This window comes from Lycium ferocissimum, chromosome 4 (genome assembly GCF_029784015.1).
Source record: "Lycium ferocissimum isolate CSIRO_LF1 chromosome 4, AGI_CSIRO_Lferr_CH_V1, whole genome shotgun sequence".
NCBI classification, from domain to species: Eukaryota; Viridiplantae; Streptophyta; class Magnoliopsida; order Solanales; family Solanaceae; genus Lycium; species Lycium ferocissimum.
Window position 1 is genome coordinate 44,860,762 of NC_081345.1, and position 14,677 is coordinate 44,875,438.

Here is a 14,677-nt window from a genome sequence, read left to right on the forward strand (position 1 = left end):
ACCCTTAAAGTAAATAAAATAAACTAATGTCAAATTAAAACGTCATCCACTTGGGAGCAACACGATATACAAACAGAAAATCATGAAAAATCAGTAATTTCCTTCTTTTTTTTTTTTAAATTAGAAAGAACAGATTATTGTGGAGAATTGAATAATGGGTATTTTAGAAGAACTCCGAGCACTCGCAAGCAAACTCTTAAACCGTAAAATTCAGAACAATCCGTCAAACACTTATGCATTAGAAGGTCAATACGGTGCCGTTTCCAAAATCGACAGTCCAATCAAGTATGAAGATCCTGATGGCCGAGAAAAGATCGGACGGATACTATCTAAGCTCAGTAAATTTGCTATTTTCTCTGCCGTTGATGAATCCCTCAAAACTGTCACCGGTCAGGATATCTTCTCTTAAATTGAACACCTTTTGGATTTCGAGAGTCAACTATATTTTTCTTTGACCGGAACTATTTTAAATATTTTAAGTTGTTAATTATTGCGATGTACTCTCTCGGTTCACTTTTACTTGTCCACTTTAGATTTTTTACGCTGTTTAAGAAATAATAAATGAACTGCATAATTTACCAATGTATTCATCTTAATTAGTGCATATTTTTATTGGATTTGAAAAATGATTTGAAGTGAGTAATTAAGAGCCTGTTTGGATGGGCTTATGCCTATAAGCTGTTTGCAGCTTATAAGCTAAAAAAAATAAGTTGGGTAGTCTAACTTATTTTTTTCATAATTTGTTTTCACTTAATCGCTTTTTTTAGATATAATTTATCGAATAAAATTAATTATTTTTTGAGCTTATTTTAAGACAAAATGACTTTAAATTAAAAACACTCAAAAACGAAAACAGCTTATAAGCAACTTATAAGCAACTTATAAGCCAATCCAAACGGGCTCTAATACTATGGGTAAAACAGAAAAAAATAAATTATCTTATCTTGATATGCTAAAAGTGATAAGTAAAAGTGAATATTTATTTTTGGAATACTGGACAAGTAAAAGTGAACGGAGGGAGTATAGTATTTTTCAGCTAGTTTCCAAATATATAATTTTATAAAAACTTAAAAGCTTATGCGTCTGAATTCACAATCAAAATTTAGAAGTTTGAATCTCAAAATTCCAACTGTGGCAGATAAATTTGGGACAGTGGGAGTATTGTGTTTCCGTTGAGTATATTAATGAAGTTAAGCTGTACTTTGTGCGGAATTAGTTGTGTTTCTGAATCAGTAGCATTGAATCTCACTCCTAAGCTACTCCGAGTGTTTCAGTTTATGTGACACACTTTCCTTTTTTAGTTGGTTCCGATAAGAATGACACACTTCTAAATTTTGAAACTATTAGCTTATACTTTTCATTTTATAAGCTTTTATAACCACACAAATATTATGGCATGTTTTTCAATTATCAGTTTCCAAAAAAAAAAAAAAAAAAAATTACTATGTTTTCGTTGAGTATATTGGTGAGGTTAAGCTGCACTTTATGCGAACTCAGCTGTGTTTCTGAATGTTAACATTCTTTAGCATATAAATAGATTCTACGGTTAAGGTATTGAGTCAAATAGCAGGATCTTGGTTAAAATGGGTTGGGTTCAATGTTTTCTATTTTTTTTTTGGCTTAAGAAATCAGCCGCCACCGGATACATCACTTTCGGCTTGAGTGATCTTGGCAAAAGATAAGTGACTTTTCTCTTAAAAAAGAAAGAAAAGTGACTTTTTGATTGAAATAACAAAAGCTAATTGACTTTTCTGATACAAAAGAAAGAAAAGTGACTTTGTTCACCTATTTCCAATAGTTCATTGACCGTTTAAGCAGTGAACTAGGAAAGTTATATACTACACCACGCAATTTTCCTTTTTTGTTTAAGAAAGAATGACACGCTTCTAAATTTTTCTTCCCATTCAATTATTAGCGAGAAGCTTGTACAATCACACAAATGTTATGACATATTTAATGCCACGTGTTTCGAAAGTTTTATAGCCACCCAAATGCTATGACATCATTAAGAGCCCGTTTGGATTGGCTTATAAGTTGGCTTATAAGCTGTTTTCAGCTTTTTTGAGTGTTTGGCTGGCCAGCTTAAAGTCATTTTGTGCTTAAAATAAGCTCAAAAAAATAATTGGACCCATTTAACTTAGTTTATCTAAAGCAACTTATAAGCTGAAAACAGCTTATAAGCCAAAAAAAATAAGTTGGACTACCCCAACTTATTTTTTTCAGCTTATAAGCTGCAAACAGCTTTAAGCTATAAGCCAATCCAAACGGGCTCTAAGTCACAAATTTCGAAAGTCTCCATTTCTTTCTTAAACTTTGCGCTGATCCAAACTATATATGTCATGTAAATTTTGAACGGATAGAGTAGTATTATACAAGATATTGTACTGTGGTAGCTCTGGTACTAGTATATTTTAGCTCTGATATTGCCTTTGGAGTGAATTATGTATAATACTTAAACTATTCCAATGTTCATTAGCTTCATTGTTCTTAATTCATGAGGAAGGAGGGGGAGTTGGAAGTGATCCTTGCAAGGCCATTTGTATGATATAGAACTCTAGCATTTGAGTCATTGACATTGACTGTTCCATTTTGGCAGTGTACTACTTTTGTAATGAACTGTAGAGGGAGCATGGCCTTAATTGTGTGGATAAAAGTAGTACTTACCTAAACTTGCATCTGATGCAGTAAAGAGTTCCATGATTTTACACACCTAAATTTCCATATTTTGCAGTTTGCCCTTTTAATTTCCTTGTTCTTGTTGACAATAGAATCATCTTTTGTGAGTCCTCAAATCATCTTGTAATAAGTTGATATGTACTGTGTTCTCAAAAATTTAGGTTAACTGAAAGAAATACAAGGAAAAATAAGTGTTATAGCTCTCTACAGAGTGCATAAGAAAACGTGTGGAGCGTTTTTTCCAAGCGGTAAGATTAGTTAATTAACTGAGAGTTTTACCCCTTGAACTACGGTTCAACGGCAAAGATAGTACATTGCAGGATGTGTGGTAGGTGCACATAACCATCCCTCCTATCTCCCTTGTTAACATGACACATTATAATCCCACTGGCGGAGCCAGGATTTTCAGTAAGGGGATTCAAAAGACGAAAAAGTAAACGCACGAAGAAGCCAAAGGGGGTTTCGATGTCCACTATATATACATAATTTTTTTTTTTTAACTATGTATAAACAGTGTAATTTTCCGCTGAAGTCCCACCTAATTCCATCTGCAAATGAAATAACCGCGTAGTGGGTTTATTAGAGGATCCTTGTCAATATTTGGAAACTGACATGTTTAGATTTGGATAATACAAACAGCTGAATGTTGATATTATATTCTCTTTGATGGTCGTGACTCGAGGACACTCTCTGCAAGGATTACACATCTTATGACCATTGATGGATATCACTAATATTGTCATCGACCATTTATGTATTTATTCATTGATATACCAAATGGATTTTCACAAGTTTAATCGTTTCTTCAGGTGGCAGTAAAATTACGAAGGAGGGACAAATGGACCAATCGCCTTCACATCTTTCCAGTAGAGCTGAGAAACAAGATGTTACTGTTATGATGGAGGAAATGCAAGCGAAGATGGAAAAACTTCAGAATGGCATGAATAACGCGAAGCAGCAAAATGAGGTATCAACTAAATGTATCACGGGGTCGGAGTCCTTTGAGTTCTCTGATGAGCCTATCAAGAGTTCAACGCCTTCAAAATCTAATAAGAAAAAGGTCTTCATTCGCTCTCGGCTGTAAGAAAGCAGGAAATCTTGGCTTGGGATCTGCAATGTTCATCTTTCGTAGTATAGTAGTGCTGTTTCTGTAAGATTTTTGTGCTTTCACGCAATCTAGTTATATAATAGTACATAAATAAATGTTGAATACAATATGTAATCCATGTTTCTTGACTCTTACTGATTGATCAATCAAACATGCCCTTTTGTTGTGAATACCAAACTCACAGTCATTGTCACTGAATATTAGTAGCACCTGCATTCTGTTAGCTGTCAATTTTTTTTTTGCCTAAATCCTAATCCATTGCTCAGCCTCTCACCATCTTCAAGCCAAGTTATTAATATGACAATTTTTAATCACTTACCCTCTTCACTAGGTTTGATGTCTTCATTGTACAGTTTTAGTATGTGTTCTAAAATTAATTGCTTGAAGCACTCGAAGGTGTGACCTAGTGGACACTGAAGTTGTGGAGACCCTATCAGATCAGGGTTCGAATCTCGGTGTAGACAAAAAAACACTAGGAGCCCGTTTGGATTGACTTATAAGTTGCTTATAAGTTGAACATTTCAGGCAAAAATAAGCCTAAAAAAATAATTGAACCCGTTTGGCTTAATTTATCTAAAGAATTATAAGCCGAAACGACATAAGCCAAAAAAAATAAGTTAGTCTACCCCAACAAATGGAAAGTTATTTCAAATTTTTAGCTTTATTTTAAGCCCATCCGCTTTAGACTTCCCATCTACCTAAGTTTGTGGGCACAGTTAACCGTACATGTGCTGGTAGAAAAATAGCAAGTATCCGGTGGTTTAGTCAAGGTGTGAAAAGTTTGGTTCGGACACCACCATCATAAGAATAAAAGCAACAACTATTTGGATTACATTTACTGGAAAGATTTTTAAGACTTCAAATTATCTTTTTTCCTTCAAACCTATGAAAAATTGACAGCAGTAAATAGGTTTAAATAAGGGGCAAAGAATTTTAAGATGGTGTTTGGCTTAGCTTATAAGCTGATCAAACTGGCTTATAAACACTTTTTGGCTTATCTACGCGTTTGGTAAATATCCGAAGTGATCATAAATTTGTAGGATCCCAACAATCAATTTAGCACAGCATATTCATTGCATTACTGGAAACAAAAGAAATGAAACTAACAAACATAAGCACTTAATCAGAAGATAATTCAACTGAAAAAATGGCAACATATGCTTAATATTATTATCTCTGCATGTATATAATCATGCTTTTACAAAATATATTCATGTATCACCTATTTAACAATGGAAACAATACAACTTGCAGTATTTAAACGACAAATTTCGTCGTATACTCTAGGTCCACCAATCATATACATTACATACATACTCCTCAAGCATTTAGTAGGGAAAGTATGATCTAATTGTTATAAAATGAAGCTAAAAGAGTCACAATATTAATGGATGAAAACCATAGAAATAGAATGACAAAAGAGGAGAGATTTTTACTATTCTTCCAAATGTGTTACAAGTGTATCTCATATGAAAATTTATGCCTCTATTTATAGTAATACATATGTATTTAATATATGAAATGGTGGAAGAAAATGGGAGAGCCATTAACATGGTGGAAGAAAAAGGGAAGAACCATTAACATGGTGGAAGGAGCATTATATTTGAGAAATGGACATTCATAATTTCATAACACTCCCCCGTGGATGTCCATAGATGATGTGCATCGTTCAAAATCTGGGAAAAAGCCTCAATGAAGGAAATAGAGTACACATATCTAGTAATACGCTTTGAGAGTTGCCTCATTAAAAACCTTACCAAGAAAACCCAATGGGACAAAACTTGATTAAGGGAAAAAGAGTACAACGCGTATTTTCACTCCCCCCCCCGACGAAGACCAAGATTCGGATGTCGATCTTCGCATTCCAATCTTAAATATCATCTTCTCAAGAGTTGAAGTTGGCAAAGATTTGGTGAACTGATTGTCACTTGAACGATTTTTGTACATCAATATCACCATTCTTCGGGAGATCACGTGTGAAAAATAACTTTGGTAGCTCTATCTCCTTTTTATAAATCCTCCCTTTTAATTGAGCTATGCATGCAACATTATCTTAAATGTTGTATCACATTTCAAGCCACATCTTTTCTCTCGATGAAATGTATCACCGATCTCAACCACACACATTCTCTATGCTTCATGAATAGTTATTTCTTGATTCGGGTTAGTAAAGCAACAATGACTGCTTTGTGGATCGCTATGATATCCGCATGTAAACAGATAGCCCGTTTGAGATCGAGTTGGATGAACTCCGCATCCGCATAACCAACAAGATCCACTACCTTGTCATTGACTATATCACTGATATCGCAATATGCAATTGCCCAATGTCTTCTGCATATCTTGCTTAACAGAGAACGCTATGTCGTGTCTTGTAGCGTTCAAGATACATAAGTGCACCAATTGCACTAAGATTTTCGTGACCAAGCAGCTCTTCATTTTCTTCCTAACGGATCTTTACTCACTTCAAGTGAGCGAACAACCGGAGTACTTAAAGGATGCATTGTCCATGTAAAATCATTTTAAAACCTTTTCGGTATAAGGCATTGATGGATAAGGATCCCATCTGTCAAATGTTCAATCTGCAAACCAAGACAAAGTTTTGCTTTTCCCAGATCTTTCATCTCAAATTCTTTAAATATTCAATCGCCTTTTGGAGCTCTGCAGGAGTTCCATTAAGGTTTATGTTGTCAACATATACAGCAAGTACAACAAACTCCGATATTACTTTCTTTGTAAAAACACATGGGCAAATTGCATCATTTGTATAGCCTTCCTTTAACAAATATTCACTAAGGCGGTTATATCACATGCGCCCGGATTACTTCGAACCATACAATGATCTTTGTAATCTGATTGAATACATTTCCCGGGAATTTAAACCAAATGCTTCAGGCATTTTATATCCTTCAGGAATCTTCATATAAATTTCATCAAGTAAGCCACATAGGCTGTGACAACATCCATCAGTATAAATAATGCGACATTTTCTGATGTTTGGACTGCTGGTCCAATAAACATTACGTTTACCAAGATGCATCACTGGTAATTATTTCTGCAAGATGCTTTAAGAAACGTAGAACTCGAACTCATAATTTTATACAATATTGCGCGCCATATTGTATCAAAGATATTGTCGACAAGATATCATTTTGTATCGGTTCGCAATTCGACATAACTTATCAGATCTCATCACTTCATTATTTTCTGTGTACTCCGAACCTCTCATATAAGGTTTATGAAGTGTTATGTCGTAGCTCTTCAAGAGCACTTTGCCTCCTTATTATGATCATTTGCTCCTTCCTTTTTCAAGGATTATTATATTTGGAACCGATTGGTCTACCATGCTCCATGCATGTTATAGACTCGTCCTTCGTGGACATTAGAAGCATTTTGTACGTATGAAATATGAAATAGTCGGGTCGCAAATGCTTCCGCATTTGACTTGAATTATCTGAGGATCATACTGATGATAATTTACAACATATTTCTTAGCTGCTTATTCTCTCCCCCTTATTTTAGTGACATATGTCCCCATTTTCTTTGGGAAAATCCATCTGTGTGCATCATGGTATATCCATTAATCATGTACCGCACATCAAATGCTAAAAGATGTAAATATCTAGTTCCTGACCCTGAACCAAATATGAGGGGAGAATTTATCAAAATTTATTGATCTGAAGCATACAAGTGCTGTTGTATGCAATATATCATATCTCAGACCAACATCTGAAACTCGTTCTCATAAGCAATGGTTTAGTCAGATTATGGAGGCATCTAGTGCCAAACCAACTTAGATATAAACCAAAGATTATCAAGATGATTGTCTTGATTACATATTCTGAAAAATTGTGCTTCCAACTCAATCATTTTGAGCGAGCAACTTCGTAAATGTCAAATTGCCGCTGACAATAAACATACATGTGACCGTCTCATTGATGCATCTATTTAAGACATCACATTGAAGGGGCCCACATTCACCTTTTATATTTTTCAGAATTTTGGGGATTACTCCCAATATTAGCCGGTTTAATCAACTTATTATGAGAACAAGCAACATAAACAAATTCTTGAAGAATCTTCTAGTTCTTCAATATGTTTTTAATACTCAATTAAGATTTAAATGTGACGATCAAAAATGGTCTTGTCAATCGATAAAATTATCTCGTAATTCGTAAACTTCAAGTTTACTATCGCGAGTGCTATTTCTTTTAATAAACTTCGGTTTACTATTGCATGAAATTATATATCAACAAACTTCTGGTTTATCGTGGTATGTGATCTCATCATGCTCGGGTAAAATTTCACATGTGTATTTCTCACCCGTAGTAACTTGAAGATATTTAATATTCCGATCATTTGTAGTCTCAATATGATAACCATTTTTATTGTTAGTAAACTTCGGTGTCTACTACGGTGTTCCGATCGTACAATTACGATCTACGATGAATGGTATTATCATATATAACATTTTCAAGAGACTTCAATTTATTTATCATGATCAGATATTATTTGGACACTGCTAGTGTCACGATACTTGCAAATAAATAATTAGCTCTTTCGGAGCCTTTGATCATTAATTTCTATTACCAAATATTTCTCAAATACTTTTGGTACCATGAAAGTAAATTTCGACACTACTGGTGTCACGAAATAAATATTGAATTCTAAACTTCAATATTTTAAACATCTCCTTCGTGGAGATTCATCATTAACATCCGAACATTTTGTATCAAAGAGGCAACCACATAGTTATTAATTCCTTCGGGGGAAAATACATTAATTGTTATTTCCTTCGAGGAAATCAATTACAACTATCCATAATGTATTAACGTGGTTATAAACCATTCTACTCGCTTCCCTTTTCCTTAGAATGATACTTTGATAAAATTATTTAAGAACAGTACGTGTTGCTATGTCTTAATTTCATACCACCAAAATAACATGTATATTCCTTGTATTTTATCTCTCCAGGAGACAGGTTGTGGTATTTCTTCATTCACTTCAGGGAATGAAACCTGATTATTTAAATGTGCTTGAAATACGACGCTCATCAATAGCTCGTTATTTTGCTCAAACACAAGAATACATTGTTTGCAGTATTTCTCGATATTTTGGTAATTCTTTACGCGGGGGAGTTTTGTGAGTAAAGTTTCGCAGTTTTGCTTCGGGAGTAAAGTTTCAAGTTTTACCACTTCGGGAGTAAAGTATATAATATTGAGAATATTTCTTCTCAATTATTCTTTGGAGATGGATCATGATATTTTCACAATCAAATGCACGTTTATATTTATAGGCTTTACTACATATTATCACATTCGGTGGAATGGATCTATATTTATAGCTTATATCAAAAGTTCTCATTCTTCAAAAATGGAACACAATCACTGTGCCTTAAGCATATCAAATTGTGATAGCTTAGAATTTCTTTTAAGATATTGCTACTTCGGAGAGCAAATCGAGGCATACATATAATTTAGAGAATATTTTTCTCTAGCACGTCTTCAATTGTAGCCACACAATACATAAAAATATTGTCCCTTCTGGTGATCATAAACTTAACAAGGTAATACTAAATGGATAACAAAAATTACCTTTGAAAGTGACGAATTCTGCTGATACTCGAAGGCAACCAAAGAACTATAAAATTAATGTCCAACAACTATGGAGATTTGGCAACAAAATTTTCAATGAACATCAAACGAGGAGCAATATCCAAGAATTCTATGTCTGTAGCTTATTAATATTTCCAAGGTATCAATAAGTTTTCTTTCAATACCACTGAGATCTACTTATTGTTAACACCACTAGAATCAACAAAATAAGTAACACAGAGATTATCACCATCAACTAATGGGTGATGATATATATCCCACCTGTTTTGATATATCATTCATCATTCAGCTTAAAGACACGGATTCAAATTCGACCATAATTACTTACCTGGAAATTGGTTTGAGAATGGGACTCTCACCGCTCTACGAATCTTTAAACCAATGCGCTTTGATCGTTTCAAAATATTTGCTCAAGGTAGAGTCTTTGATAACGTGTTATAAAATGAAGGCTAAAAAGAGTCACAATATTAATGGATGAAAACCATAGAAATAGAATGACAAAAGAGAGAGATTTTACTATTCTTCCAAAATGTGTTACAAGTGTATCTCATATGAAAATTTATGCCTCTATTTATAGTAATACATATGTATTTAATATATGAAATGGTGGAAGAAAATGGGAGAGCCATTAACATGGTGGAAGAAAAAGGAAGAACCATTAACATGGTGGAAGGAGCATTATATTTGAGAAATGGACATTCATAATTTCATAACACTAATACTATTAATCATAAGATTTTGAAATCATATCCACTTTCCCTTGAAACCATGAAATAAATTTTTGGGATGTCAAGTGGCTGAGACCCGAGAGCACCTATACAACAACAACAACAAGAAGAACTACGCCTCAGTCCCAAACAAGGTGGGGTCTGCTTTATAAATTCCCATTTCTTCTCATCTTCCCTGTGGATTCACCAGCTGAGAGAAAACAGAACTAGTAGCAGCATCCCCTGCATCGTAATCTGTTCCTGAGTTAGCTATCCCTTCAACATTGCTAACGCTATTTTCAAATGGCTCAACTGGTGGGATATGGTTTGTACTGTTATCATCAGGCTCTGTCAACGCTGATGAGACTTCCTCGAGCTGAAGAACATATTCAAGATTCCACAACACGTCCCCCATTGAAGGTCTATCAACTCCGTACTCAGCCAAACACTTCTCAGCTGTCTCCCCAAACTTTTTCAGGGAGGCTTCATTCACTTGCCCCTCGATATTCGGGTCCATTATCCGATCCAACATGCCTTTCTTTTGCCAAATCATGGCCCACTCGGCTATATTAACTTGCTCGCGTGGGAGGACCGGATTCAATGCAGGTCTAGCGCAGAGCACTTCCATTAGGACAACACCAAATGAATAAACATCTGATTTCTCTGTAAGCTGCTGCCTCCTAAAGTATTCAGGATCAAGGTATCCAAAACTACCTTTAACGGCGGTACTTACGTGCGTCTGATCAAGAGCCGGTCCCTCTTTAGAAAGACCAAAGTCAGCGACTTTAGCCACAAAGTTCTCGTCCAAGAGTATGTTGGTCGTTTTGACATCGCGGTGAATGATGCTCTGGGATGCACCTGTACGTAGAGGTGACAAAATTAGCCCATGAAAATATGACCCACCCAACCCATTCAAGAATGACCCGCCCAATTATTAGCTCAGTTCATTTTAGCCAATCTAAATATTGAGCCGATATGTAGCCAAATTCATCCATAGAAACCTTACCAAAATATTTTCAAAAAGACATTCTTTTATTTGATATGTCACATATTGTCATACTAAAGACAAAAATAGTTTTATTAGGTACTTAAAAAATTATAAAAGAACAGAAAAAGAAATTAAACCTCAGTAAGAATTGGGTGGGTTGGGTTATAACCCAGAATTGGGTGGGCTTTTTAGCCAAAATCCAACCCAACCCGCCCGCCCGTTTGACACCCATACCTGTGTGGAGGTAATGCAGCCCCCTGGCAGCACCAATACAAATCTCAAGACGCTGCTTCCACGAGAGAGGCGGGAGATCAGTTCCGTAAAGATGGCTTCTGAGAGGGCCATTTTCCATGTATTCATAAACAAGAATCATTTCTGACCGTTCATCGCAATAACCAATCAAAGACACAAGGTGGCGGTGGCGAAGTTTGGACAACATTTCAATCTCAGTTTGAAATTCAGCGAGACCTTGTTCGGATCCTGTGTTTCCTCTTTTGACAGCAAGTGTAGTCCCATCTTCCATTGTTCCTTTATAAACCCTACCAAAACCACCAACACCGAGAAGCAAGCTTTCGTCGAACTTGTTAGTTGCATCCATTATTTCTTGGAAACTAAAGAATCGTCCTACATTCGGTGAAGCCAATGAGATGCAACTCGCAGTTCCAATTGTTGTTTTCGTTAAGGTTAAAGAGTTTCCATACAAGGACGGAATCCATGAATGCCTTTGGTTGGAAGTCTTCGATCTTCGGGCTATAAAGCAGCAACAACACAACCCGACAATCGCCAAGGCACCTAATGCTCCTAAGACAGAACCAAGAATGATACCAATCTTTTTCTTTTTGTGAGGCAACTTAAGTAGAGTCTCAACAGGTTGAACCCCGCTCAAGCTTTTGGCGTCGTTGCTAATCTTCATGATTTCCAATCCATTCATAATTGCATTTATCGAATCTGAACTCGTGCCTGAACCGACACTGACTGTCAGAACACTTGAGTGTCCCGAGGAATTGGAGACGAAATCCTTGTATAACGGTACGTTCAAATTTCCAGCTAAGGTCGACAAGTCTATGTCCAATAGAGCAGCGTCATCATTAACGTACAAGTTGAACAGAAGAGTATTCAAAGATTTGCTCACAATGTCACAGAAATGTACCCGTACGAAGTACATGAAGTTCGGATCAACGGAGAACACCCAAGTGATATTGAAATTCCCATTGGCAGTATTAGCATCTCCCATGGTTTCAGCAGTAGCATAAACCCAATTCGGTGCTATTTCAGGAGTCATAGTGGCCAGATACCTTATGCTCGAAGGACTAACCGAAGCATTCACCACTGAGCTGTTGACATGTAAGTAATTCATGTCATTCTCCCACGTTCTTCCTAACGTGTCGTTCTGAGCAGTAAGATGGGGCCCGCCCATGTTTAGACGATAAACAGTTTCAAGGGCTAAAGCGGACAGGCCATTGAAATGTGCTACAGGAGATAAAGCCGGTGCTTGATCAGGAAACAACTCATCAGGAACTGATACAACTTCTATAGCATTGATAAATGCAACCGAATTGTTGGAAGGGATTAAAGCAAGAATCAAGCTATTTGAATTAACATTGATCGCGTATTCCTTAAAGAGGTATGAACCATTATACCTCTTGAAACTGAAATTGTTCAACAGAACGAAATTTTCCGTGACAACGGTCATTGAGGCGGATGTCAAGTTGTGCCCTGGAAGAGGGTAGAAATAGAGACGGACCCAATGGTGGCCTTCTTGCTTAATATCAAACTTGTAAAATGCCGTACTCTGGAAAATCCTGGCAGACCGATAGATCGAAAACGGAGCACTAGAATTGGCCGTGGCAGCAATAGAATTTTCCTCACTTTCTAAAGAATGGAACGAATCAGGAACGTATGTTTGGCCGATATAGGTCACAGTTTGTGATGATCCACACGCCAGCAAGTGGTTATCAGCAGGAGCGAAGGCAGCATTCGAGTCCTGAGTCGAAAAAATGGACACCACTACAGCTAGAACCAAAAGCATCCATGACATTGTTCTCAAATTCACCATCATAAAGAGCCTATTGCCAAACACTGAATTCCAATTCTCCGAGATTTACAACTCCAAAGGCACTTCCTAACCACCAGGGTTTGAATTTCTTCTTTCAAAAGCACCTTAGTTACTACAACAACAACACCAACTATGTCTCAATCTCAATCTCAAAATAGCTGAGTAAACAAAGCACCAATTCCCCATATGATATTGAGAACCTACACTGCACTACTGCAGCATTATAGATCTTACTCAACTATCTAGAGCAATCTTGAAACAGGAAAAAAGCTTTCTTGACTGACAAATCACAAGAAACAACCAATGAACTATGACTAACACCAAAAGCAGAACATAGTGTTAAGACAAGATCTGAACTTTTACACTAAAGCTAACAACTTTCCTCAAGACTGCAGATTGTAAATGCCCCCAGGGCTTTGGTCAAGTGGTAAGAGTGCAACGCGTGATGTGTGAGTTTGGCGGACAAAAAGCCTGGTATATAAATGGAGACGGGTAAAGAGGCGCCACAATTATCCATCGAGTTTCGAACTGTGCACCTTAATTACCAAGAAAGACTCCAGCTTGGTAATGAGTATGAACCAGAAGAAAGGTTACCTCAATGTCACCATGAAAACACAATCAAGAAGAGGTTTTTATTGCTACTCCACTATGAAAAATTGAATCTTTTGAAATTGGTATGAACCAAAAGTTAGAAAGAAAGAAGACCCAATTCAGGTTAACTCAATGCCACCATCAAAGTACAATCAAGATTAGCTTTTTAGTGCAACTCCACTACAAAAATTTGAAACTTTTGAAATGAGTGTGAACCAAAAGGAAGAAAGAAAGAAGCCCAAATTCAAACATAATCAAGCAGAGATTTTTGGTGGGCTATTACACCACAGCTAGCTCTTAGCAAGCTGTATGGATTAGGCTGTCCTACTTACAAGGAATAGCAAAAAAGGGGGAAAAAAGGAACCCACAAGAATGAATTTAGTGCCCCACTTCCATGTCCAATTTGCTACAGCTGTTTTCAAGAAACGTTGTGGTCCTGTCATAGCAGAATGTGCCATTGAAGTTGTGTAAGTGATCATTAAAACTTACTGTTAGTCTGTTAGTAGTACTATATTTAGGCTTGGCATGAGAATTTATGAGCTACAGTATCCTAATGGAGTATTAATTTTACTTGTATTACTGCTTTGCTGGGACCCAATTCTTCGGTGATTTTTAGATGCAGAAGAGACAAAAGAGTTAACGGCGTTGCTTTGGCGGGTTTGAGCTCTCCATATGAAAAAATCTTTGATAGGAAACACTTTCCTCGAATGAGCTCTATGCGGCAAGAATTCAGATATAGTCGGGTTTTAATGTGGCCCTATGCGATGTAAATCCTGATATAGTCGGGTTCTAATGTGATTACCGAACATCAGGTGGGAAATAAACCAAAACAAAAGAGCATTTGATAAACTTAAAAATGTTTATATGCCGAAATTAACTATTCCCTCTGTTCAATTTTACTTGTCCAGTATTCTAAAAATAGAGTTTTACTTTTAC

At 36.2% G+C, this 14,677-nt stretch overlaps 2 protein-coding genes across 2 annotated transcripts; one reads left to right on the forward strand and one right to left on the reverse strand.

Moving 5' to 3' along the window:
* The first annotated feature begins 48 nt into the window (after positions 1-48).
* On the forward strand, positions 49-3,961 carry LOC132053239 (uncharacterized). Its single transcript, XM_059445179.1, has 2 exons — positions 49-389; positions 3,486-3,961. Exons 1-2 carry the CDS (start codon positions 155-157, stop codon positions 3,758-3,760), a joined length of 510 nt encoding a protein of 169 aa, XP_059301162.1. The 5' UTR covers positions 49-154; the 3' UTR covers positions 3,761-3,961.
* A 6,158-nt stretch (positions 3,962-10,119) lies between these two features.
* Positions 10,120-14,106, reverse strand: LOC132053240 (receptor-like protein kinase THESEUS 1). Its single transcript, XM_059445180.1, has 2 exons — positions 11,329-14,106; positions 10,120-10,964 (listed from the first exon to the last, which is right to left on the reverse strand). The coding sequence occupies exons 1-2, from the start codon at positions 13,151-13,153 to the stop codon at positions 10,294-10,296; spliced, it is 2,496 nt and encodes an 831-aa protein (XP_059301163.1). The 5' UTR covers positions 13,154-14,106; the 3' UTR covers positions 10,120-10,293.
* Between the last annotated feature and the right edge of the window lie 571 nt (positions 14,107-14,677).